General features: G+C 42.7%; 1 protein-coding gene across 1 annotated transcript; it reads left to right on the top strand.

The window, feature by feature from the left end:
- The first annotated feature begins 14,179 nt into the window (after nucleotides 1-14,179).
- On the top strand, nucleotides 14,180-18,858 carry LOC133929072 (uncharacterized). Its single transcript, XM_062375665.1, has 2 exons — nucleotides 14,180-14,378; nucleotides 16,847-18,858. Exon 2 carries the CDS (start codon nucleotides 17,006-17,008, stop codon nucleotides 18,686-18,688), a length of 1,683 nt encoding a protein of 560 aa, XP_062231649.1. The 5' UTR covers nucleotides 14,180-14,378; nucleotides 16,847-17,005; the 3' UTR covers nucleotides 18,689-18,858.
- Nucleotides 18,859-27,566: the final 8,708 nt, after the last annotated feature.

Here is a 27,566-nt window from a genome sequence, read left to right as displayed (position 1 = left end):
TTTGTATATCGGAGCTTCGATTCGATGGTGATCGATCACCAACTGATGTGGTCAAGTATAAAATATTTGAGCAAGTTCGCTTGACGAGCGTTAATATTTGGTCTGTTAATATTTCAAATCAGATAAATTCTAATCCTAGTCAGATACGAATCTAAAAAACGCCTATAAATATGTGCTATTCATATACATCTAATCATATACCAACCAGTTAAAATTATCTTTCGTAATTTTTTCCTTTCATATTGGAGGATTTTTTTTCACGTTAAAACCGTACCTTGGTGCCCATTAAATCCAGTCAAAACAGATCGAGAATATGTTCTTCCTTGTGAACTAGTACACGTCATGTCACGTGTGATGAACTGATGATGCTCATCTCCTGTGCAGCTAAGGCGCAGCGGTACAGCCGTGTTTTTTGGCCATTAAAACCGTGACAGTAGGCTGCCGAACCAGCGGTACAGACAGGACTCGTACGGGAGCAATTGAGTGCTGCGGAGGCAGCGGGGCTTGCCTCCCACACCGTCGTCAGTACATGCAAAATGGACGGACAACGGAGTAGTGCTTCCTGGCGGTAGCTTTTGCTATAGCCTCCACAGTAATCTCACTTCCTGGCTACCTCTAGTGGAGCTAGGGTATTCCTTGAATATCTATTTTTTTATTAAAAAAATCCAATATATAGAAGATATATATAGTATATAGCTCAGTTGTGCCGGATTTTCTTTGTATATTTTGTAATTTAGACAATTTATACCCTAATATAAGCTATTATGGATCATTTCTATTTTGGATGGAACATTTTTTTTTGGCTTGAATACCAGCCATTAAATCTGGCTCCGTGAGCTACGTATCCCGGCACGCGTACGATCCGCGCAGCGTTGGTGCGTTTGGCCTCGGCACCAAGCGCCCTGCCGGCCGGTGCGGAGGACTGAAGCCACGAAAGGATTGGGCAGGGCTCCCCGTCCGTCGTCGTCCGGCCAGGGCGGGGCCCTGCAGCCGCGCGCGCTGGCAATCGTACGTGCGCGCGCTGTGCGAGGTGTCGGGCGGCCAGGCAGGCACACGCAACGGATCTACGAGCCTGCGCGCGGCAGCAGTGCCACTGCCTCACTGCCACAATTATGTGCGCGTGCGTAGGCCCCCGAACCAGGCGGGCGGCGCCACCGGCGCACACCGCTACGGGTTCGTGTGCAGTGCGGCACACAGGAGCAGTACAGCGAAGCAACAGTCCCCTGCCGAGCTGACGCGCCTGGACGGCGACCAGCTACCTGAGCCCGGAAGGAATTCACCGTACCGGTCTCCATGGTTATTGCGATTGGGACGAGGGATCGGCCGAGTTGTAGCGTTCCACTGCAGATGGCACCGGCACAAAACAACCATTAATTCTCTGCCGTCCAGCTGCTACACGAGCCGTTGGTCCATGCCGTTATAATTAACCAGTCGACCACCGACAGATGGCCGGCCGGTGCAGCCGCCGCGCAGGACGGATGGGGCATCCATGTTCCCTTCTCCGCAAGGGACGTGCTTGTTGGCTAACCTTCCAGATGTGCCACACACAACTTTCACGTTCGGACAACCCCATGTTTACCCGACGTTCGCTAGCTACTACTTTCAGCGGGCCCATACACACTTTTTCCTCAGTGGACAACTAGTCAAGGGCAGAGATGTACTCTGTATATGGCGACACGACACGACACAGTTGTGAAGGATAAAAAGAGCTGGATGGAACAACAACTTCATCAGTATTACAACTTGGGTGCAGTGTGCTTTTCAAAGGCTGTCATCTTGAAGAAAAAGGTACTCCTTGATATTTTTCACCAAGAAATTAATAGTTATCTGCTAAGTCTGAAAACTCACATCGATCACAATGTTTGTAAAATCACAGTGACAAAGAGGTGAAAACAAAATGGCATATCTATGGGAGCCAATTGGCTTCAAGTAGAGTACTGTATTTGAATGCATGTCACCGGTGGCCTACAGGAGAAAACAGGACGCCAACTCAGATCTCCTACGGTCAGAAAAAAGATTCTCTGCAACAGTGCTGCACACTACTACTAGCCTTGAGGCCCCATGCCGTGTCAATCTCAAAGCATTCCCTCAACTGCTTCCCTTCCGCGACTCCTTCCGAGCGAGCGAGGAGACGCGGCTCAGCGAACGTATAAGCTTCATACTAACATGCAAGGACCGATCGATGAAAAATTGGGAGCAGAAACACACTACCGGAGACAGCTTCTTTGCCGAGTGCCTCAGGCACTCGGCAAAGGACGATATACACTCGGCAACGGCTTTGCCGAGTGTTACACTCGGCAAAGGGCGCTCGGTAAAAAATTTGTCGGTAAAGACCTCTTTACCGAGTGCACTTTATCGGGTACTCGGCAAATGCTTTGCCGAGTGCTAAGCTGACACTCGGCAAAGGCCTCCGCTTTGCCGAGCGCCAATGAATCAAACACTCGGCAAAGGGGGCGTCTGTGCCGAGTGCCACCTGGACCATGGCTCTCGGCAAAGCGGAGGCCTCTTTGCCGAGTGTCATGGCCATTGCACTCGGCAAAGTGACTGAAAACAGCCAGCCTTTTTTATTTGTTTTTGACATCCCATCCAAACAAACAGATATATATATATATATATAACAAACATCACCAACATCACATATATATCATCAACAGCACATACATATCACCAACACCACATATATATCACAAACATCACATGTCTCACAATATATCACAAATAAGTTCACAAGTAATCCAAGTGCTCCATCATCTACAACCATAATTGCAAATAGAAGTACCATTAACAACTACAAGTATCATCACCAAGATGGTCAATGAAACTGATTTGGTGAATGATTCGCTGAAGCATGAGGATCGTTCGATGCCGCCGATTGATTCTGCACAAAGGAGAAGAGATTGCATTTGTGAGACAAGATAAATATATACCATACATGAATAAAATTTTCATACTCCACTAGGTTTGACCGTAAGCATGAACATACAAACTAAAACATTTATACTCACAGGAGTAGAATAGTGAGGAGGTGGAGGTGGAGGTGGAGCGAATAGCGAAGGTGACGGAGTCACACACGTAGCGGCGCCAATACTTTGCATGTACTGAAGAATCTCCACCATCCTCCGCTGCTCGGCCTCCATCGTCGCCTGCATTTGCTCCCGTATCCTCCTCTCTTGTTCCAGCTGGGCCTACAATATATTCACCCTAATGTTACAATAATGCAAAGGAAAGGTATGAAAAAACCAATGAACGACGAATAAACCAGGAATAACCTCGAGTGCCTCCACCCGGTGGTGTGAAGTGTCCTTCCGAGGTCGTATGGTCGGGCTCGTGCTCGTGCTGCTTGCTCGAATCTGGGAGAGACTGGGAGTAGCGGCCGAGTCGATTGCGCCGTCGTCAATCCAGTATCGCCCATGCTTCTTGCCTCCTCCCACCCTCATGACGACTTCTCCATCAAGGTCCTCGGTGCTCGGATCGTACTCTGGCCCATGGACCTCCCTTGCCATCGATGTGTACTCACTAAGGCGGTTGTGGACGGTCGCATTGCTGTACGCCTCGGGCCCGTCCTCCGGGTTGTAGTCGACGTTGGACGTCGCCTTGCCCTTGTGGGCCATAGCAAATGCCTTGAAGATGGAGCAAGGCTGGCCACCATGTGACGCCGACTGCGAGAAAAACAGCAAGATGATTAGAAATCATGCAGAATTGAGCGTTAGAATAAATAAATGAATTCGCGTACCCATGTTTCTGCGTATCCGCTGAGGTTGCGGCTGCCTTGATGGTGTGCTACACCTGGCATCATCAAACGCCGCTCCCGGCACAAGTTGTGCGTCTCCTCCCACTCGCGTGAGCACCACTTGTCCACCATCTGTTCCCAGCACTGGGGATGCGCGGCGCACCAATAAGGAATCATCTACAGGCCATCAAGTACATGACATATCAGAAGATGAAATTAAGCCTACTTAATCTCAAAAGGAATCAGTATTAATGTTCTGTATTTACCTGCAGGTACTGGTCCCGGGTCAGCGTCATGGTTCTTGCGTCCCTTTTGGTGACCTTCGTTCCAACGACGGTCCCGTGGTAAGTTACGACGGCCTGGATGCGCGCCTCGTAATGCATGTCCACGACGAGTTTTTTGCAGCATTTGGTAGCCACCGCATCCGCCCTGGCCTCATGTCCGTCCTGGCATCTAAAGAAATCCTGCATACAAACACGATGTATCCATAGATGAGGTTAGGTCCTAATCCCACACGAGGATCCGTAGATGAGGTTAGTTTCCATTCTCTACTCCTATTCGAGACAGAATTTCGGCAGCACCTCCCCGCTGTTCTCCAAATACACGTCCTGCTAGGGAGAGTGTGTATCCGGAGAACAACAGGGAGATGATGCCGAAACTCTGTCTCCGATCGGAGCAGATCATGAAAACTAACCCCACCTACGCATCCGCGTGCTGTCCAAAAAACGTGGACAATTCGAAATAGATACGGTTTTAGATATGCAAATATCTGCATATTTCCAACCGTATCTCTTTCGAACGGGAGACGCCTAACTGGGTTACGTGATCTACAACATGATACGGAAAGAGGGGTTATACCTAGGGTGGCGGTGGAGTCAGGCGACGTGGTGCAGGCAGTCTCGCAGCGCCAAGGAAGGCGATCGGGGTCGCCGAGGTACTCCGGCGCCGCTCCGACTGGCTCTTCTCTGCCAAAAAAGAAATATAAAACTGTTAATACAAAATTTCGGCAGCACCTCCCCTGCACGGTGAGGTTTCCAAAACCTGCAACAAAACCAACGGCACGATAGCCGACATGCACATATATATGAACGGCACGATGGCCGACATCCACAAGATTATATCCAACCGCATATATATAACAATATCACAACCACTCCTACGACTACTTTGACTACCACCACAACTACTTTACCACTACTACTACCGCAACCATTAGTAATACTACGACGACGACGGTATGGCATACCTAGTGATACGGAAACGTCGGGAACGTGACAACGACGACCGGAGCGCCTCCTCCTCCTCCTTCTTCTTCCTCCTTCCTCCTTCTTCTTCCTCCTTCTTCTCTTCCTCCTTCTTCCTCCTCCTCCTTCTCTCCCTCCTTCTTCCTCCTCTCCTTCCCTTCCTCCTTCTTCCTCCTCTCCTCCTCCTCCTCTCTTTCCTCCTTCTTCTTCCTCCTTCTTCCTCCTCTCCTTCCCTTCCTCTCTTTCTCCTCCTCCACCGGCGGCGCGTGGCGGCGGGCGCGGCGGCGCTGGCGCGGGCGCAGGGGCCGGCGGCGGCGGGGGCCGGCGGCGCAGGGGCCGGCGGCTGCGGGCGCAGGGGCCGGCGGCGGCAGGCGCGGGAGCGGGCGCGGGCGGCGGCGGCGGCGGGTGCGCATGTGTGCGTGCGTGCGGGCCGGCTGGGCCGGGTACTTAAATCCCTGCTTTGCCGAGTGCCCCCGATCTGGCACTCGGCAAAGAGGGGTTTTTTAAAAACATGTGCAAATTCTTTGCCGAGTGCCCCCGATCTGGCGCTCGGCAAAGAAAACCGGGATTTTTTTTAAAAAAAATTCAGGGACTTTGCCGAGTGCCGGAAGTCTGGCACTCGGCAAATTTGCCGAGTGCCAGACTTCCGGCACTCGGCAAAGTCCCTGAATTTTTTTTAAAAAAAATCCCGGTTTTCTTTGCCGAGCGCCAGATCGGGGGCACTCGGCAAAGAATTTGCACATATTTTTAAAAAACCCCTCTTTGCCGAGTGCCAGACTTATGGCACTCGGCAAAGAGGGTATTTGCCGAGTGTAATTTTTTAACACTCGGCAAACCCTAATTTTTTTCCCCTTTTGGCCTCCAAATTTTTCCTACAGTCCTCATACAGTACCTGGTACTCCATGTTCCAATGTGGCACATTTCTCGGACTTTTTCTATATTTCTTTAATTCATTTCAATTAATTGAATTTTCTTGGATAATTCAAATTATAACTGCTAGTCATTCGAATAATGAAAAAAAATGAATGAAAAAATGATATTCATGTTATTTAGTATATTGTGAGACCGTATCCAGGAACATACCACCAATTTCGAATATCAAGGTCACGAAACATGACCACGAACTTGCGATCGAGTTGTTTTTAAATTGTATAAAAAGCAAACAAAGTCCGAAAATCTTGAAACTTGTCAAGATATCATGATATCATATGTGGAGGCTGTCATAAAAATTTGAGAAGATTTTAAGCAAGTTATCACGTACGATGCTTGCAAACCGAAGAATCTCCGAAGAAGTTGCTTAAAACCTTGCTGAGATTCTTCGGTTTGCAAGCATCGTACGTGATAACTTGCTTAAAACCTTCTCAAAATTTTATGACAGCCTCCACATATGATATCATGATATCTTGACAAGTTTCAAGATTTTCGAACTTTGTTTGCTTTTTATACAATTTAAAAACAACTCGATCGCAAGTTCGTGGTCATGTTTCGTGACCTTGATATTCAAAATTGGTGGTATGTTCCTGGATACGGTCTCACAATATACTAAATAACATGAATATCATTTTTCCATTCATTTTTTTTTATTATTCGAATGACTAGCAGTTATAATTTGAATTATCCAAGAAAATTCAATTAATTGAAATGAATTAAAGAAATATAGAAAAAGTCCGAGAAATGTGCCACATTGGAACATGGAGTACCAGGTACTGTATGAGGACTGTATAAAAAATTTGGGGGTCAAAAGGGGGGAAAAAATTAGGGTTTGCCGAGTGTTAAAAATTACACTCGGCAAAGACCCTCTTTGCCGAGTGCCAGATGTTTGCCGAGCGCTTGCTCTCTGGCACTCGGCAAAGATACTCCTTTGCCGAGTGTCCTATTTCTGGCACTCGGCAAAGAGGGTCTTTGCCGAGTGCCAGATGTTTGCCGAGTGCCAGATGTTTGCCGATAAAAAGCACTCGGCAAAGTATGGGACACTCGGCAAAGACGCCGTCTCCGGTAGTGACAAGTCAAAGTCAAACCACTCATCGATGGCAACTAGAGGTCGACGAGGCCGCCGTCTTCGCCGCTGGAGAGCCTCACCTCCACCGGCCCGACTAGCTCCACACTCCTCACGCCGTGCTCAAACCCCACCGCGCTGTCTCCGTGAACGACGTCGATCACGTCTGTCCCGTCCACCTCCTCCACTACGGGCGTGGCGGGGCGCCTCCATGTATACTCCACCGCCTCGTCGGCTAACCGTGCCAACGCCACCACACCCTACTGCCCTGGCAGCGGAACTCGTACCATTGCACAGCACTGACCCGGACAGAGTCAGCGTCGAGCGGCCAGACCCCGACCTCGACGTCCAAAGTCCCGATCGTACTTCTCCAAGATGGTATGGATGACCTCCTCGGGGAAGAGCGAGGCGCAACAGGGACGCTCCGGCTCTGTTCTTTTTCCTGGACAGAACCAACTCAGTAAGAAGTCGGTTCATTTCTGATCCACGCCTCGCTCGCTCGGAAGGAGTCATGGGAGAGAGCGGTCGAGGGAATGCTTCGAGATCGACGCGGGACAGATGGTGTCCATCCGGTATTGGCCTCACGCGTTGGGCTTGTGGCACTGTTGTGGAGATTTTTTTTTCTTAAATTTGTTTGGCAGAGTTCTTAAGTAGCTTCTTGGTTGTAATAAAAGAGATCTCTGTCGAATAATAATTTTTAGCTTTTAACTTTTTAAGTAGAATTTATAAGAGTGATTCTCTAAAATAAGTTAGAAACCCATAAATTGAAAAAATAGCTTTCTCTAATTTACTTTCTGTACAGAATCACTTCCTCTATATAATTTATTTTAAAAAATCATAAGAAATCGCTTTCAACCACAAAATTATTTCTCATAAAAAATTACTCTTCACAAAAAAATTTAAATCAGAAAAAACTTTACTAAACAGACCCTACTATCTGCCACAAGAACGACACAACAAACACACCTCTAAAAAACACCACTAACCATTTAGGTACGTCTATACTCCCGCTTCATTTGTATAGCGACCGCGACATGACAGGCGCGAGGACCACTCTGAATTATGAGGCTTCGAAGGTTTGTCGCAATGGCGCCCTTCACAATCATGTTTCCTACTTGCCTTTTCCGACGACTCATTGTGATAGGGACAACGTCAAGAGTACAATGAGAATTGTTCGTTCCGCTTTAGGGCTTGTTTGGATAAGCAGGGATCAGGTCGGATACTCAGGTGGTTTTAGATTGGCATGGAAATTAGTCCATTTTCTTCGCAGTCCGAAGCGAGTGAGCCTCGAATCTCAATTATCAACATCCATCCAGACAAGCCTTTAGGTCGATACTTTTGATTACATCATGGGTGGTTTATGTATACGTTTTAGTAAAAGAAACAAGACAGCTATTGCGCCCATGTTATAGGTTGATGATAGAAATTGATATCTTGTGAAGTTTGGATCTAAAAATTTTAATAGATTAGAACTTCCGATTCAACACATTGGAACTTCTGATTAAATATTTTGGTCTAATCCGAGAGGTCTATGTTTAAAAAAATCGAACATTTTGACATAATCGGAACATCCGATCGAGGGTATCAAAACATCCGATCCAAATAAGATTGGGATTTTTGGAAAGAAATTGAGTCAGATTTAAAGACGTGTTTTGATGGATTTCGACTCAAAACGGGGCAAGATCAGCACCCTATAAATATAGAGGGCCACAACCGATTGAGAGGATCCAACAACCAATCAATCAAATACAATTTACTATATCTTTCGTTTTTACCTCTTTTTTCATTAATTCTCTTTTTCAATCTATATTGCTTCACGTTCTTAATCTCGACGACCAAGGACAAGCCGCCAGCCACCTATGCTCTGACGGGGTCGCTCCTGAGTGTAGGTGATGATGAAGGTCCAATAGCATAACGCCACGACTAAAGTTTTCTAGGTGCAGCCTGTCAGATACATAGCTCAGAATATCCAATTGGAGCATCAGAATGTTCGATCCTGACATGAAGTTTCGGTCCAGTTTTGCACATAAGATGCTCAATGTTTGGCATGTGGCACTTTTACACATCAACATATTTTTTGGTGACTCCGCTGGGGAAGAAGATTTCAGCTATCTTCTAGCCAAATTATAAAACCCTAGACATACTGGCAGTTGATATTTTCAAAACCATACCCTCTGCATGACCAGACGGGGTTTGCATGACCAGTCTCTTGGTCACAGATGGAAACCCCGCGACCAACCCTTACTGATCGCGGGACAGGTACTCACCTAACCAGTCTAATCGCATTTAATGACATCTACTCATGCATCTTTCCCCATGCAACCTTTCGACGAGCAAAGTAGTGGGCTGGTGTAGATACAGTGAGACATATCCTGTAGATGGTCTGGTGAAGCATCTAGACCTCTAATTCGTGTTTTGGTAATTAATAATAATATATCTTTGTGGACTGACATGTTTGAATGAGTTATGAAAATATTAGTCATAAAGGTGTTACGGGGCTAGTAGTTGCATGAGTGGAAAGCATGAAGAATGGCTAGCTCAAGGTAAAGGTATAATTGTAGGGCATTCCCTTTTACCGGTCAACGAAGATTAGCGAAGAAAAGTTGACCGAATTAATAGGATAAGTGTCGTACTATTAAGAGGGATTGAAGTGTTTACTTAAGGTTTCTATGGTACCAAATTGCTCAAACTTGCATTTCATATAAAGTTGAAAATTATAGTTTGAGAAAAACTGTCGAAAAGACTGCATTTGGGTGCTCTTGTGTGCTGGCGGTCTGACCGAGCCAGACGGCGGTCTGACCGTTGTATAACAAACCAGGGCAGTCTTGTATCTTTGACTTGTATCTTTGAGAGTGGCGGCCTGGTCAGACCGCTGTATAAAGTCTTCTCAAATCCTGAGTAAATCTAAGTCTCGGTCTGACCGTGGGCCTTGCCGTTCTGACTGAGAATCACACAGAGAGTTTTTGGGCCTACGGTCTGACCACAGGGTCTGTCGGTCTGACCGCCAAGGCTGTGCCGATCTGACCGAGGAGGATGGCGGTCTGACCGCCAGGCTGTGTCAGAATTTATTTCGACCGTTGTTTGTAGCCGTTGTACGGCGGCGGTCTGACCACCACTGGTGCTGCGGTCTGACCGCCACTTGTGCATAGTTGTCAGAATGACAGTAACGGTTAGATTTTGGGAAGAAGGGTATAAATAAGGGTATGGCTGGCTCATTGAAGGCACCTCTTGACTCAAGCACATAAATATAACACTTTGAGCTCTAGCCCTTCACTCTCCCTCTTCATTAGCTCGGTGATTGTATCTTTGAGAGGTTGAGAGCAACTAGTGCATAATTTCAAAGAGTTTGAGCAATTTGTCACTTGTGATCTTTCAAGCAAGCATCGTCAACTTATTACTCTTGGAGGTTACCGCCTACTAGACGGCTTGGAGGTTGTGGCACCATTGAGCCCTTCAAGGAAGATTGTGAATGAGTCGCAGTGGTAATTGTGAGAAGTTTGAGCACGTCTTGCCGGAGTGGTAAAGTGATTCACTAGTAAAATCGAGGTTTTGAGTAGTTCCTGTTCATTTTCGGCTTAAGGTCAAGTTGCTCGAATGAGGTTTTTCTCGTGTGAGAATTGAATACTTGATAGAGAAGTAATTTGAAGCTTGAACTCACCTCAACATGGATTAGGGGTGATTGGTAAATCACCTATACCATGGAAAAAAATCTCTTGTGTCATCTTTGAGCAATTTACCTTATCATTGAGCTATTTACTTTCTTACAATTTACTTCAAGTAATTTATCTTCCTAGATTATAAATTATTGCATGTCACCCTAGGTTTGCAAACCTCAACTTAGCTCTTAGTTGCTCTACATATTGCTCTAGTGATCCTTAGTTTATTTTCGAAAGTTTCCTTGTTCGCTTAGCAATTAGTTTTAAAATCGCCTATTTACCCCCTCTAGTCGGTATTCTTGATCCTAAAAGTGGTATCAGAGTCTATGACTCATTTTTGTTGCGGATTTAACCATCCCGGAGTAGAATTATGGTTAGTGACGCTCATGTCAATGTGAAAAAAACTCCGTTCTTTGAGTGGTCAAACTACGCCTATTGGAAGGCTAGAATGACCGTGTATCTTAAGGCTATGGGCGGTAAGTTTTGGAAAATTGTGGATAAAGATTATGTTATTCTTGATCCTATTAATCTTACCAATGTTGATAAGAAAAATTCTCTTGCTAATGCTTAAGCTATGAATGTTCTTTATAGTGCTTTAGATCTTAATGAGTTCAGTCGCATTTGCAAGCTTGAGACCACTCATGAAATATGGGACAGGTTTAAAAAGATTCATGAAGGTTCAACCATGGTTAAAGATACCAAGCTTTTTGTTTACAAAGGGAAACTTGAGAAATTTGCTATGTTACTAAACGAAAGCATTGAAGAAATGTTCAATCGTTTTAAGGAGCTTTCCCTCAAAGCACTATATGGGAAGTGGGAGGAAAGTTTTGATAGTCTATGGAGCATAAAGGCTAAGATTGATAAGAAGAGCCCTGGTAGTCATTTCATTATTGATCATCATACTATTGGAGAGAAGATTAGATTTAGAAGGCTGTTTTTCTATCTGAAACCATGTATTGATGGCTTTTTGAAGGGATGCATACCATATTTGGCTGTACATAGTACATTTCTTACAGGAAAATTCAGGGGTCAGCTAGCAGTTGTAGTTGCAGTTGATGGACATAATTGAATGTATGCAGCGGCATGGGGAGTGATGGACTCAGAGAGTAATGAAAACTGAGAGTGGTTTATGCAAAGCCAAGGGTTTGGCAATCTGCATAGATGCTGGTAAAGGAGTGTTATGGTGTTGAAGTAGCTTTTCCTTGTGCTGAACACAGAGAATGCATGTGGTATTTGGTCCAGAATTTCTAGAAGAAATATCATGGACCTATCTTTGAGGAACACATGTGGCCATCAGCTTATTCATGGACACTAGAAGAACTTGATGGCCATATGGAAGCTATTAGGGCCTCTGAACCAGAAGCCTTTAACTACCTGCAGAAGTGGCACAACATGCAATGGTCAAGAGGCAAGTTCTCAACATTGTGCAAAGTGGACTATGTGACCAACAACCTGGTAGAATCATTCAACAAGTGGGTGAAGGAGTACAAGGCATTACATTTGCCATAATTCATGGATACACTTAGGCAAAAGCTTATGATGAAACATGACCAGAGGAGAAGGATTGGAAAGAAGATGAAGGGAACCATTCTGCCACACATTATAGATGAATTGAAAGCTAAAAGCCATAACCTCAGGTATGATATTAGAAGGAATGGAAACAACTCAGCAGAGGTGACTTGTCGGGGAACACCACACATACATGTGGTGGACTTGAAGGAAAGAACATGCACTTGTAGGGAGTGGCAGGTTTCAGGAAAGCCATACCTGCATTCCATAGCATTCATCACTTCTATGAGAGGTGTCAAAGAGGAGGACTATGTGGACAACTACTTCTCTGTTGATAAATTTAACACAACTTATAAAGGTTTGATTCCTGCATTACCACACAGCTCCAAGTGGCCCAAAAGTGACCATGGCTTCTTCACGCACCCCCTTTGCTGAGAAGTACAGCTGGAAAGAAGAAGGGTGAATAGGTATAAGGTATCCACTGACAAGAGAAAAGTCAAAAAAGGAGGAAGAAGCCACCAATGCCCAATATGTGACCAGTTGGTCATCACTGGCACACATGCAAGGAAGGGGATCCAGAGGACATTGAAGCAGCACTTGAAGCAAGATAAATAACTAAAGAGTACATCATAACTAAAGATTTTTCCTCATTTTCACAAACATCACATTCTTGCATGCCTAAACCTGTGAGGAGGCCAAGAAGGAAAAAGACCGATATCCTAGCAATTGTTCCAATTCCAACTGAAAACAGTGTGGCCCTTTGTCCAGCAAATGAGCCTACCAGCCAGACACATTGTCAATGATCATCCAACTGCTGGCTCCAGGTGAAAAGACACCTCCATCAGCAATTTCCAAGAAAAGGAAGACATCTGATTCATCAGACAGTCCAGCCATGCATATTTGAAGCAAGAGGCCAATCTTGCAGTGATAGAATCATGATGACCTTGATGTAATATTGTTGCTTTTGCTGCTATTGGAACTACGAAATTGTAAGATGGATGCTTTATGCACTATGGATCTGTATGAATATTTTGTGCACTATGCAGTCATGTTTATGTGCAGAAGGCATCTGCACTTTCAAAAGTTGCTTTCATTCATTCCTAATTTGAGCACATTCTTCACTTTATACAAGATAATAAAGTACTCTAAGATAACATTATTGCCTACTTAGTAGCGGGAACATTTGATGCCATAAGGTTTTCGGTCGCAGGACTCAGACACGGGGGCAAATACGACTTTTCCGTGGCCATTTAACAGCTCCAGAATGGCAACCTTGCCGGGAGTGGCATATTTGGGCTAAAGTTATTTGGGCAATGGCAGATGTAGAAGTTGGCATTTTTTGATGGCAAAACAAGGAAACGAATAACTTCTAGTGGTAAATAAGGAATCAAGTAAATATACTATCGAGCGAAAAATCTATGGTCTCTTAGACCCTCTGCTACTGTAGTTTACTGAAGCAGTGGGTCCTACTGGTTATACATGTATATGCATACGTGTAATTTTCATTTTTAGGAATTTTTATGAGGATGTTGAAATAAATATTAGTTATATTAATAAATTGATTGGAAAAAAATATAAAAATGCATAGAAAAATATCTAAAACTCAAAAAAATATGAAACAAAATTTTTAGTTAGTATTACTTTTATTTACATGCTAAAACTACATTCATGCATAAAAGTACCACTGTTTTCTCTATAATTAATTGAATATGTTAAGTATTGATAAATTTATAAATAAATATTGAAATGTACAAATTTTATGAACCTAATTTTTTGAATCTTTTTTTTATGCTCTGTATAGCAAAATAAAAACAGCGCCAATCAAACTAGTTTACTCTATGTTGTTCGATGCCCCCTTCTGGCTGATGCAGCCTTGCCAATCGATTGCTTGGGCCGTGGGCTTGGGCCGGTTGGCACCATGCCCCGTGTTGGTCCTAATAAATTCGTGCCTCCGCTGCTTTCCCACTGGGCCCGGCGCAGTCAGGGCGGGCGAGCGACCGATCGGCATCGCGTGCCCACAACCGAGGGAGGAGCTGGCGGAATCTGACTTTCCCCACTGCCACGTTGACTCCACCCGCCCTCCCCCGCTCACCAGCGGTTCCAAGTTCCAACCCAACAAATGCCTCTGCGGCCGAATCCTTCCGCTCCGCTTCCCCCATTCCGCCTTTCGTTGTCCCAAGTAGCGGCAGCGGCAAGGCAGGAATCTCGGCCTTTGCTTGCGCGGCGGCCGCTTCAGCTCGCAGGTGAGCGCTCCCTCGCCCCCCTCCCCTCGCGCGCTGCTTGCTCCTGGTGGATAATGAATAGATCTCTTCGTCGCCTTTTGCTTCCCTGGATGGTTAAATGCGTCGTTTACTTGGTTGCCTCCGCTTCTTCGGTCTCTTGTACAAGAACTTCCCATTCGTTGGTTGTTGAGGTGGATTGGGTTGATTAGCGCTCGTCTAGTAGCAGAAGCGCTTGGGATTTTTAGAGGAAAACACGCCGAGTGCCAGTCGTGCGCATTGCAGGTTCAAATTCCACCGTATCCAATGCGTTGTTCATCATTGAATTGTTTCTTGAGTCTGATACTCCGATGGTGGATGGAGGAGCGCTGCATACTAGAATTCGTAGTTGATTGTGCACTGCTAGGCCCTAGCTGCACTATCATGTACAACAAGAATAGGGCTCGTTAGTTAATACTTGCATGATTAATAACTTGCTCTTCTTGCTGACTAAAATATATTGGTCAATCAGTGCAGTAAATGGGTTTTTAATATTTGCTGTCCTTGTTTGCTGTTTGCACCCGACATTTTACATTAGGAGCAGTACATAAATCTGTTGGGAAAGCTGCTTGGATTTCTTGGGGGTGTTTGGTGTTGATTCAAAACTGTAGAACGAGAGAGAGCTGGAGAGAATTGAGAGGCAACTCGTACAGTTGTATTGATAATCTCCTAGTCTATTTATACAAATGTGTACAGGTGTTGAGTCACTAACTGAATCAGCTATATTCGTGCTGAACTACCAGCGAGAGGAGGAGGCGGTAGACTAGGACTAAGCTAACATAAATGAATCGGTCGGCTAACTGTGTTACAACCCCCCCCCCCCTCAGTTGTTGCGTTGCCATTGCTGACGCAGACCCTTTGTCATGATATCAGCAAACTGCTGACTTGTAGGAATATGAAGAATCAGAACATTCCCGAGCGCCACTTGATCATGAACAAAGTGAATTTCAAGATCAACATGCTTGGTGCGACAATGATGAACCGGGTTCTCAGTGAGATAAACAGCAGATATATTGTCACAATACACAATAGTTGCTTTGTTGATCCTATCGTTGAGCTCACTCAGAATGTGTCGTAACCAGCAACACTTAGCAGTAACATTCGCAACGGCTCGATACTCGGCTTCGGCGCTGGATCGAGAGAACATCGGTTGGCGTTGTGATGACCATGAGACAAGGGAATCACCTAAGAAAAAACAGAAGCTCGAGGTTGATCGTCGTGTATTAGGGCACCCCGCCCAATCAGCGTCTGAATAGGCCACCATATCTGAAGTCTTGGAGCATGATATCCCTTCGCTAGACTAGGACTAAGCTAACAGAAATGAATTGGTCTGCTAACTGTGTTACAACAAAAACAGTCAACCTAGTTAAATAACGTCACAAACAGCCTTAGAGAAAGACAGCTAACTCCCTCCCTAATCCCGTACCTGTGTAAACTCTCTTTTTTTAATCAAAATATATATAATCTGTAGGGGCCTAGTCCCTCCAGTTTCCCTAAAAAAAAGACAGTCAACGCCATTTTCATCTACGTGAGTTGGAATATCTGGAATGAGAGAAACAAGAAGATTTTCCAAAATTCTAGTCTCCAACCAAGCCAGGTTTCAATTTTGGCAAAGGAAGACTTCATAGCAAAAATAGGAGCGTTTTGAGCATCTGTTTAGCTCTCTTTTGTGTGCATATTAGAGGTGTTTGGTGCTGTTGTGTGTTAACGCTTTTATTGTTTGATCTTGTGTAGTTACTCATCTCCTTCATTTCGAGCAAGGGGCGTGCTTTGTTGTAAAAACTCTTTTCTTTTTTAATGAATGGCAGAGCTCCTGCCCTCTTTTCGAAAAAAAAAACATCACAAACAGCAGAACATGGTTGTGCACCACCTGTGACAAGGAGTAAGAGACATAGTTGTTTGTAGGGCATGAACTCTTTCTCTAGAGAATATGTGTAAACATTTTTAGTTTTGTATGCCCATGATTGACTGTTGTAAGTCTTAGAAGTGGCCTGACAATAGTTTAATTAGGAGGAGGATTGGGCAGAAGTTATATAAAGCGATTGCTGAGGTAGCTGAAATGTTCAAATTGTGTAATAGCGGTGCAGATGGTGAAAGTACCACACTTACTTGGATAACAACTAATGAACATAAATGGTGCAATTCCAGAACCAGGACTGCTTTTAAATTATTACCTTGGAGATGTGCTTCTAATCATTAAAGTTTGTCTGAACTTTTGCATTAGTTCTTTATTTCTTTCCACAAGGTTTTATACATGATATACCATGCCTGGGTTTATTGCCTCAGAAGCTTCATTGTTCCTTCTTCCTTAGTACTGACATTTTGCCAAAATCAACACTTACTTTTAAATTGTTCCTGTATGTGCAAGTTATAAATTCGAAGTAATACCTTTTTGTTTCTAAATTTGAGTAATGATCGTTTCCTTTCTTTTGTACTGGTTCTTGTTTATGCAGAAATTGGTGACCTATAGTATATATGTTCATTTTTGTACACATAGAAGAGAGCCCTCACTCCTTCGGAAAATGGCACTTCGAGTTTGAAAGTTAAATATGATAGCCTTACCGTGGAAGGAGATTAGCATTGTATATGCAATCTAAGACAACCTGAACAAAATGGTCTCCAATGGTAATGAAAATCTCAAAGCTGACATTCAACAAGTAGAGTCAACAGCACTGGACAATGTTCCTGGAGCAACAGGTGCCAACACTCTTTCCAATCCAGGTGTTTCACGACAGGGAAAGAACTGGAGTGGGTTTATGAACTTCTTGAATAGCCTTTCTAGTGGCACCAGATTAAGGAAGTTTGGTCCTTCCCCTTCATTCAAGTTTCAACAGCTTGCACTTCAACGAGAGGAGTTCTCACGTTCTATCCATTCTGACAACCATGATAGTCGTGAGCACTTCCAATTTATCAGGAAGATTAATTGGGGCCATCTGTGGGTGATGTGCAAGAATTGGATAAAAGAGCCTATGAACATGGCTCTTTTTGTTTGGATTGCTTGTGTTGCTGTATCTGGTGCAATTCTCTTTCTTGTTATGACTGGAATGCTTAATCATGCTTTGCCTAGCAAAGCACAAAGGGACACCTGGTTTGAAGTGAACAACCAAATTTTGAATGCATTATTCACACTCATGTGCCTTTATCAACATCCAAAACGGATCTACAACTTTGTGCTTCTGTGTCGATGGGAACAAAAGGACATTTTAAGGCTTAGGAAGATATATTGCAAAAATGGAGCATATAAGCCTAATGAGTGGATGCACATGATGGTGGTTGTAATCCTTCTTAATCTTAACTGCTTTGCTCAGTATGCTCTGTGCGGTCTAAACCTAGGATACCGCAGATCTGAACGGCCTCCTATTGGTGTTGGCCTGACCATTTCTGTTGCAATTGGGGCTGCAGCATTCGCTGGTCTGTATAATATTATCAGCCCACTTGGGAAGGATTATGACTCAGAACGGACAGATATTGATCAAGAAGCACAGATTGAAGTCACCTCAACTGAGAGCAGCAAGCCAACAACTTCACAGTTTAAGTCAATTGAGAGGAGATATTCTTTCATTCAGAGTGACGAACGCCGTTTTGTGGAGAGCAGGCCCGAGTGGGTTGGCAGACTACTAGATTTCTGGGACCAGATATCTCTTGCGTACTTGTCAATTTTCTGCAGTTGCTGTGTTTTTGGCTGGAATATGCAGAGGCTTGGATTTGGTAACATGTATGTCCATATCGCAACATTTCTGCTCTTTTGCCTAGCTCCATTCTTTATCTTCAACCTGGCAGCTGTCAATATTAACAACGAATCCCTTCGAGAGGCATTGGGGCTCACTGGTCTTTTCCTATGCTTTTTTGGTTTACTGTATGGTGGCTTCTGGAGGATACAGATGAGGAAGAGGTTTAACCTGCCAGGAAATAACTTCTGCTGCCGCAATCCTGACGCAACGGATTGTTTCCAGTGGTTGTTCTGCTGTTCATGTTCTCTTGCTCAGGAGGTTAGAACTGCAGATTATTACGATATTGCAGAGGACAAGTCATACACAAGGCAAGTAACCGAGGAAAGTCAGCGTATAATGTCCCCATTGCCACGTGAAGATGGTTTGCCTCTTTTCAAGTCAAATCCAGGTTCGCCATACAGGAGTGGCAATGCTAGTCCGTCAATCATTATTCTGGAGAGTCCATCTGCTCCACGCAGGTCATCTGGTTCTACTCCTCAGGGTGGTTCACCGACATTTGGCGATAGGGTGATGAAGGCGCCGATTCCATCTGTTCTCCACAGAGAAGGTGAACCAGATAATTAACATGGGGGCAATCCAGTGAAGCAGTCACATGTCCAATGAGATGATATGTATATTTTTTGCAAGGGAAATATACCACGTGCCTTCCATCCGTGGCTGAAATTTTCTGTGCAATTACTTTTAAGGAAGGGAAAATTATGAAAATACTATCGCAAAAGAGCTTTGTTGCTAAATGTCATCGCAAAGTTACTGAGTTACTAAATACCATTGCAAACGTGAAAAACTCTAGAAAATACAGTTAAAATGCTATGAACAGTGATCGACAGCTCCAATTTCTCTCTATTCAAAATAGTGCTTTTTTGTTGCTTTAAAAAATTTAGACCTTTTTTACATATTCTATAATCTATGTGTAATATATTTTAATTAGATTCACTCAAAAAGATTATATAGAATTTAAACTAAAATTCTAAAAAAAAGCTACTTTTATAACTTCTAACAATTATTAAAACCTCAAATAAATTCTCAAAAATCTGAAAAATTCACTAATATTTTTAATATGTGATGGAATAATTTCTAAAATTATTTCTAGATTTTAGTTTAAATTCAGCACATGGATTATTGAATATGTATAAAAAAGTTTAAGATTTTTGAAGCAACAGAAGACTACTATTTTGAATAGAGTGAAATTAGAGCTGATGAGTTCTGTTCCACACTTCAGCTCCGTTATATCTCGTGCATTACGATTGCTTTTGAGGTGAAAGGTCCACGAGATCTCTTGTTTCCCGTTCAGTATTAGTTGATGTGGTTATGGCTAACAAAAACGTGATGCTGCTGTTAGCCTGTCCACTATCTGCAATAGTACCAGCAACCGCTCTTGTTGTGTCAGCCTTTATTTACATGTACATTCATTCCCCATTCTTCCATCGTGAAACTTAAGATTCTGGGGTAGCTTCATCTCAGTGCCCTCTTTTTTGTGACCGAAAAACTCCAGTGCCCTCTTCACACGTGATCATGGCCATCTCCTTTTACTATGGTGTGTATCTCTTCTCTCCTCTCCTGATTATCCCATTTCTTCTTCATTAATCGCAAAACTGAGAGCATGGTAATGTCAGTTCCTTGTTCAATAGCAAACTCTTCATCTGGGATGCGCAGGAGATATCAGGATATGTTTGACGACTTCAGCATCGTCAATCCGTTTCATCGTCTGACGTGTGATTTTTTTTTTCTGAGGGAAACATTGGTTACACTGACATAAATAATTCGTTTGTTGAGAAATACAAGAAATTTTAATGTTTTCTGGGTTTTTTCGTGAGTGGTTATGCTGGCCCAAGCCCAAGTGGTGAAGGTCATATGGGGCATCAGTGCTGCTAGGGTTAGAGAGATGGAGAAAATGCGTGAGAAGGGAGTGTGAGGGCTGGCGGCATATGGGCAGCGGTGGCGCAACCACTCTCCGTTTATTTAGGTTCGTCGGGTTGGAAGGTGGCGTTGCATATATTTGGAGGCCAACTCCTCCTCCTTGTAATGCACACAAAAAAATTCCCTTCCTCTTTGGTTCCCAACTCCTTCTGGGTTTTGGTTGTCATCTCTGATCTAGAGTTGAGGGAAGCTCGAATCTAGTCTCTGATGCTTCGGTGCATGAAGTGATTGAGTGGAGGATTTTCTGTGTTGGTGTTGGTTGGAGCTGTGAACACCGAGGCTCGCCTGCACGTGCCGACCCGGTGAGGTGAGGCTCTGTATCTCTGTCTTCCTCGCCGGTGACAACGACCGCGAATAGAATTTCTGGAACAACGGCTTCTTTGTCGTGCATAGCCTCAATTATTGATTCATTTGAGTGCATAGCACAGTGAGTATTTCAGTTTACTCCTCTCTCTCTATCTCTGTTAAGCTAGATGGTTTGGTTGAGTGTGAAATGCTCTGTGATGATTGGTGACATTGGGTTTGACATCTAAGTACATTAGCTTCAGACCTGTGTAGTCCTCTAGTTGTATGATTATGCTTTGTTGATTTGCTGGACTAGTGGCTGCTGTTTGTTCAGTTTATTCAGTTGCGATTGATGTTAAGAAAGCCTTCATTGTTTTGTCTTTGTCAGTGAATGTGTTGAAGGGCTACTGCTCTGTTGTTGTTCTGATTATAGCTATAATCTGATTTTGTCCACTAAATTTATGTACCTGAAAAAGAACAGCAGCACTGTCCACCTATATCTTTGTTCTAGAGTTTTTATACAGGTTCTGAATCTTTTTGAAGGCTTAGTTTCAACCCAATTTATTATGTGTAGCTAGCAATATTTAGGGGGCAGGACTCCAATTGTTGCAAATAATCTGAGAGCCTTTTCATTTAACTTATTTTCTTGTTGTTCAGATTTGTCAGTACACATGACTACTCTTATTATCTCTTGTGAACTGTTGTTGATCACCCATGAAACCATGTGTAACGGAGATTTAGTGTTCTGCTCTTGTACTTTCTTTTTTTTGATATTGGTATCCATGCTTTTATTGTCGAATCACCACACAAAGAAGCATAAGAACCATTAAACCAAAAATGCATATCCTCAATTTATTGCAACGATTAATTTAGAAATTAACCTAGTGATATTTGGAATACTTAACCAAAATAATATATTTAAATATATATATACGAGTATATATACATCAAATATATACTTCCTTGATTTTATATTAGTTTAATAATTACAATTTTTTTTAATATGGAGTGAATTTTGTTATTTTTCTAAAATATTAAAACTCAGGGTGTTACAATAATGACCACTTATAAATAGCCCGTCTTCAAGGAGAATGCATATGGGTAATTAGCAAAGACTCGGTCACAAAGGTCAAGTAACTTCATATGCAAAAGCGATTTGGACTCAAGTGTAAGCATCTACACCTAACCAAACACCCTTGTATCCTAAGACCATCAACATAACAAAGCTGTAACTTATACCATATCTACTCTTCATCAACATCACTAGCTTTGTCCCAACATTCCATCATAACATCCCAATAATGAAACTCTATGATTGATGTAAATAGACAGAAGCATACTCATAATTGAGAGCGCAACAATTCAAATTTATCTTACTCTCTGCAGGGGGTATATCTTTACTCACACGACATGAGGATCATTGGGCTTGTATCACCTACTAAAGTGCACACAAGAGGTACCTGTGTCAACCTTTTCCAGTTGAGTCCTGACCATTTGAACATGCACCTATAGGTGCGGAGGCCTACAAGGGCTACTCCTGAAGCACCCTAGTTACTCCTAAAGGCGTGGTGGTAGCTAGAACTACTCTCCGAACAAACTAGATACCTCTGCAAGCCTATTATTATTACAACACATTTACAACATTACCTCTACAAGACTATTATACCCATGACACTATAGGCCAACAAGCCAAAAGGTAATAGCTACAAAAGGTATTCGGCTTATCTACCATTATATCGACATGCGGTAAGTACGAGAAGTGGTAAAGCTAACTACAACAACTGATGGTGCTTAATCGATTCAAGTGAGCCTATAGCATCCGAAATTCCCTTCTTGAGCCATCCTTATTGCCCGCCCAAATCTCGTCTCATCCTCAAAGACTTACACATCCCATTATCATCATTGTATTTGTGAAATAAGAGTAAGCACTAAGCTCGCGAACGATGGTCGAACCACTGCTCAACTTCTACCAATGACCTAAGCATGATGTATTCATTTTTAAGTTAGACCATTGAGTGCTATACCTAGGATTACAATTTATCAAGAGACAATAATACCAAGTAAGTGTAATGCAACAATTAAGATCTACTCCCAAAAACCCGACCTCGACTAACTAATATGCGTGACATACATATAGCATACTTTATCAAATTAAAAACAATTTATGATCCAAAATAATGGGTGTAACATACTTAGATGCTTGCCTTGGTGCATAGTTGCTTCACACACAAAATCACAATTAGGTTCCACCTCAAGAATACCCCCGTCGCTCTTCGGTTCGTCGATCGCTAAAAGAAAGAACGATGCATCACAATGAGAAATGCATCAAATGCTATGAAAATTTAATGAGGGATGTGGTATTGAGTAGAGATCAAAATACAACAAGATTCACTCAGATTGAAGTACATATGTTCATGGTATAAATGATTTATTTAAGGTCCATCCAAAAAGGACCTTAATTAAGCTAGGTATCAAGTTTAAATGAGCTTCAACAATTTAAATAACACTTTCATACTAAAGTTTATTTTTCCTAGGTAGCGCTGATCATAACATGAATTATCTACGTAGTTTCATAATTTAGAATATGGTATTAATTAACTGTGATTTAATTAAACTAAAAGCATTTAATTAATTAATTAATTGTCAGAAAGTATTTCAGGAGTTCTAATATTTTTAACATGTAGTTCATACTCATACGGAGCTAACGTAATCAGTTTCATGATTTTTGGAGTTCGTATGAATTAATTACGAAATATACAAGTTATCAGCGAAGGAAAAAAATTGACTGATGAACAGCAACTTTGGAAGTTCCGATCCTCAGTCCTAACATCCGATGTGGCCGGAACATTTGTTGTTTTACAAAAAACGGGGTTCTCAGGTTGTAACTCTATTCAATCGGAAGTTCCAGTATAAAAGTCGGAACTTCCGATCGGTCAGACATTTCGGATTTATATGAAAACGAGACTCTCGGTTGGGTTAACTCGAGGTTAACTGGAAGTTCAAATCCAAAATTTGGAGCTTCTAATGCTTCTAGTTTGTCTAATTTCGTGAAGAGCCCAAGGTCAATTCGATTGCATATCTCACTAACCCAAAGAAAAGGTGGTATTGCACTAATACATGGGTTCTATTCTTCATCAAACAATGAAATACACATGAATTCCTAGCTCTAACTCATCTATTCTCCTCCTACTATCTCCATTTCATCAAGAACAAAAAGTACTTTGCAACCTCAAGAACACAACTGCAAATCATATCCAAAGCCAAACGAATTCGTGCATTCCCACCATAGGAGCCTAAGGAAATTACCCAACGTTCTTAGTTGCGATTGGTGACATGCGGTTGGGGAAGAAATGGAGGAAATGGCTTGAAGAAGAGAAACCAAGGTGCTAAAATTTCAGAAAAAGAGGGGTGATAAAAATTGATTATGAAACCTCCAAATCTCTATGCATGCAAGAATTTCTTGGATGGATGTTGAGCTAGAGAGGTGGGGAACTCGATGGTGTGACATGCAAACCTTGCTTTAGCTTCTAGAAGACAGATGTTTGGGTTGGAGAAGGAGAGCTTGGGAGAGAGGAGGAAGAAGGAGTTGCTGCCTTGCTTTCTTGGGCAGCTCTGGTGGGAGGGGAGAGAGTGAGGGAGGGGTGGGCTATTGGTGGAGCCAAGTGGGAGAGGGAGAAAAGGGGTGGGGCGGGCTAGGGGTTCCACTCGCTAGAGAGAAGCTAATTTCAGCTGTGATCTTTTATAAAAGAAACATGAGCAGTGATTATAACTTCTAAGCAAGACTTAACTAAGCGAAAATTCTAACATCGGGTATTTTCAAAAATACAAAACCATTATCAAACCACTATTTTAATTAACAAGCAAATCCAAAATGCTTAACAATTAAATATGATGCTTATGTTGCTTATGATGTATGATTATGATTAATAATATGATTAAGGAATTGGGACGTGACATGTGGGTTATTTGTAGGAAAAGGTTATGATTGCGGAGGCATGTTCCACATTTCTATTCTTGATAGTACCGTAAACATTTTCTACTCTTCATATTCTAATAAGAACATTGATCTATGGCATTCTCGCTTGTGTCATGTTAATAATGAAGTAATTGTGCGTTTGAGGTAGATGGATCTTATTCCCTCATACAATTATGATAAGAGCCATAAGTACGATGTGTGTGTGCAAGCAAAACAACCCCACAAACCATTTCACTCAGTTGAGAGGAGAAGCACATCGCCACTTGAGTTGATCCATTCTGATCTTTGTGAGATGAATGAAATATTAACTAAGGGTGGCAAAAGATACTTCTTTACTCTTATAGATGATACTACTAGGTTTTGCTATGTCTACCTGCTTAGAACAAAATATTAGAGTGAAATATAAGATCGAGGTGGAAAACCAGCTAGGGAAGATAATAAAGAGATTGAGGTCTGACAGAGGTGGGGAATATATTCCTAGAGATTTCTCTGAGTTCTGCGAAGAAAGTGGCATAATCCATGAATTTACACAACCATACTCACCATAGGCCAACGGAGTAGCCGAGAGAAAGAACCGAACGATTTGTGACTTGGTTAACACCTTGTTACAAAGTTCTAGTATGGCTAACTCATGGTAGGGTGAGGCTGTTCTCACAGTTAACTTTGTCTAGAATAGGGTTGCTCCTTGAAACTGTGAGGCAACAGCTTATGAAGGATGGAAGGGGAGAAAACCGAATATGTCCTTTCTTCACACCTTGGGTTGTTTAGCCAAAGTACATGTTCCCCTACCGAAGAAAAGGAAATTATGATCAAAGACTATCGATTATGTCTTTCTAGGTACGCACACCAGAGTACCACATATAGATTCCTAGTTGTTAGTTATAAGGCCTTGTATATTACTATCAACTCAATAATGGAATCTCGGGATGCGACATTCTTTGAGCACATCTTTCCCATGTGAATGAAGGAGGCTGATCTCCATAATCTTTTAGTTGATGACCCTGCTCCTCAGAGTGTCAATGACACAGTTCCTGAATTGGAACTTAGGAGGAGCAAGAGGAAAAAAACTAAAAAATCACTGGGAGATGACTTTGTCCCGTTTGTCGTAAATGATGAACCACAAAATCTTTTAGAGGCATACGCTTCTCTAGAAGCAGAGTACTGGAAGAAACCAGTCTGTAGTGAGATGGATTCAATCATCACTAACGAAACCTAAGAGTTAGCAGACCTCACAGTTGGCTGCAAGCCGGTCGATTGCAAATGGCTCTTCAAGAGAAAATGCATACCTGATGGTACTATAGAAAAGTATAAGAACCGATTAGTGGCTAAGAGTTTTACACAAAAGGAATGCAAGAACTATTTTTATACGTATTCTCCTGTTGATAGACTGCCCACTATCTATGTGCTCTTAGCACTGGCAGCTTTGCATAATCTCCTTGTGCATCAGATGGATGTCAAGACCGTTTTCCTTAATGGAGAGTTGGATGAGAAGATTTATATGCAGCAGCCAGATGGATTTATGGTAACAAGATAGGAGGGTAAAGTATGCAGGCTAATCAATCCCTGTATGGTCTCAAATAGGCCCCTAAGCAGTGGCATGAAAAGTTTGATACTACACTAACCTCGGTCAGCTTCTGCGTTAATGACACCGATAAGTGTGTATATTAAAGCCATGGTGGTGGGTGAGGTGTCATTCTATGTTTATATGTGGATGACATACTACTGTTTGGAACAGAGTTGCAAATGACTAGCCAGACCAAATCTTTCCTATCTCAGAACTTCTATATGAAGGATTTGGAAGAGACTGATGCCATTTTAAACATCAAGCTACTAAAAGGTGAGAATGGAATAACTTTAAGTCAATCCCATGATGTGTACAAGGTGCTTACATGTTTTGGTATGGTAGACTATAAACCGGTAGCCACGCCCTATGATCCAAATGCTAAGCTAAAGAAAAATGTAGGCTATGAGAAAGACCAGTTAAAATATTCACAGGTGATAGGTTCCTTCATGTACTTGGCTAGTGCAATTAGGCCTGCCATCTCGAATGCGGTATGTAGGTTGAGTCGTTATTTTAACGTAGGAGATGATCATTGGATAGCACTGGAGAGGATTATTAAGTACCTAAAGGGGACAAAGAACCTAGATATCCACTATTTTGTCCATCCTGCAGTCATAGAGGGATTCAGTGATTCCAACTGGATTAGTGACTCTGATGATATGAAGGCTATGAGTAGATTTGTTTTCACTCTAGCGAGAGGAGCTGTGTCTTAGAGGTCATTTAAACAGACCATTCTTACTCACTCCATAATGGAAGTTGAGCTAGTGGCGCTAGACTCAACAGCCATAGAGGCAAAATGGATTCGAGAGTTTCTTTCTGACTTGCCAATATTAGATAAGCCAATTTTGGCTATTTTCACCTACTGCGATAACCAAACTGTTCTAGTTAATGTGAAGAGTAGGAATGACAATATGAAGACCTCGAAGCATATAAAACGACGACTCAAGTCACTCAGGCATGCAATAGAGACGGGTATAATCGTTGTGGATTATATTCAGTCTGAAAGGAACATTGTAGATCCTTTCACAAAAGGAATAGCTAGAAAGGTCATTTAGGCAACATCTAAAGGAATAGGATTACTACCCACTGAGAAGGCTCACATCGGCAGTAACCTATCTTAGGAGATTGGAGATCCCATGAACTAGGCTCTAGGAAAACATGCTATGTGGACACAAGAGCAATTCAATCTCATTTTCTGCATTGCTCTTCTGTAAGAGAGGGTGAGATATTAGCTCTAAATGAATTCAGTGTCGTATGGCAATAGATATCTTCCTACAGGACATCTAGGAGAATTCACCTATATGAGTGTTATTGTGAGGTCGCAATCATAGAGAAGTTGGGTACTTCTCTAGGTGGCACTCATGAACCAATGTACATGAATATGACCGTAACATCCAATCCATGAGCTAAGGCAAAAATAGCCTAATACATATCATTGTATATGAGGAGGCTCTGGCACCAAGGCTGAGGATCAAGGTGCAATCCTCCTCATCCTATGTGAGCCAAATTCTATGCAATTAGGTAATTTGTTCAAACCCAAAAGATACAAATTACTCAACCATGTATATCAAGCTGAATAACTCTAACATTAAAATTTTGTGGGGATTGTTGAGAAATACATGAATTTTTTAATGTTTTCTAGGCTCTTTCCCAGGTGGTTATGCTGGCCCATTTGCGTTTGTGCGGCCTAAGCCCAGTCGGTG

Source organism: Phragmites australis, chromosome 9 (assembly GCF_958298935.1).
Source record: "Phragmites australis chromosome 9, lpPhrAust1.1, whole genome shotgun sequence".
Classification (NCBI taxonomy): domain Eukaryota; kingdom Viridiplantae; phylum Streptophyta; class Magnoliopsida; order Poales; family Poaceae; genus Phragmites; species Phragmites australis.
The sequence above is the reverse complement of the archived record's forward strand: the minus strand, read 5'-3'. Positions and strand labels throughout refer to the sequence as shown.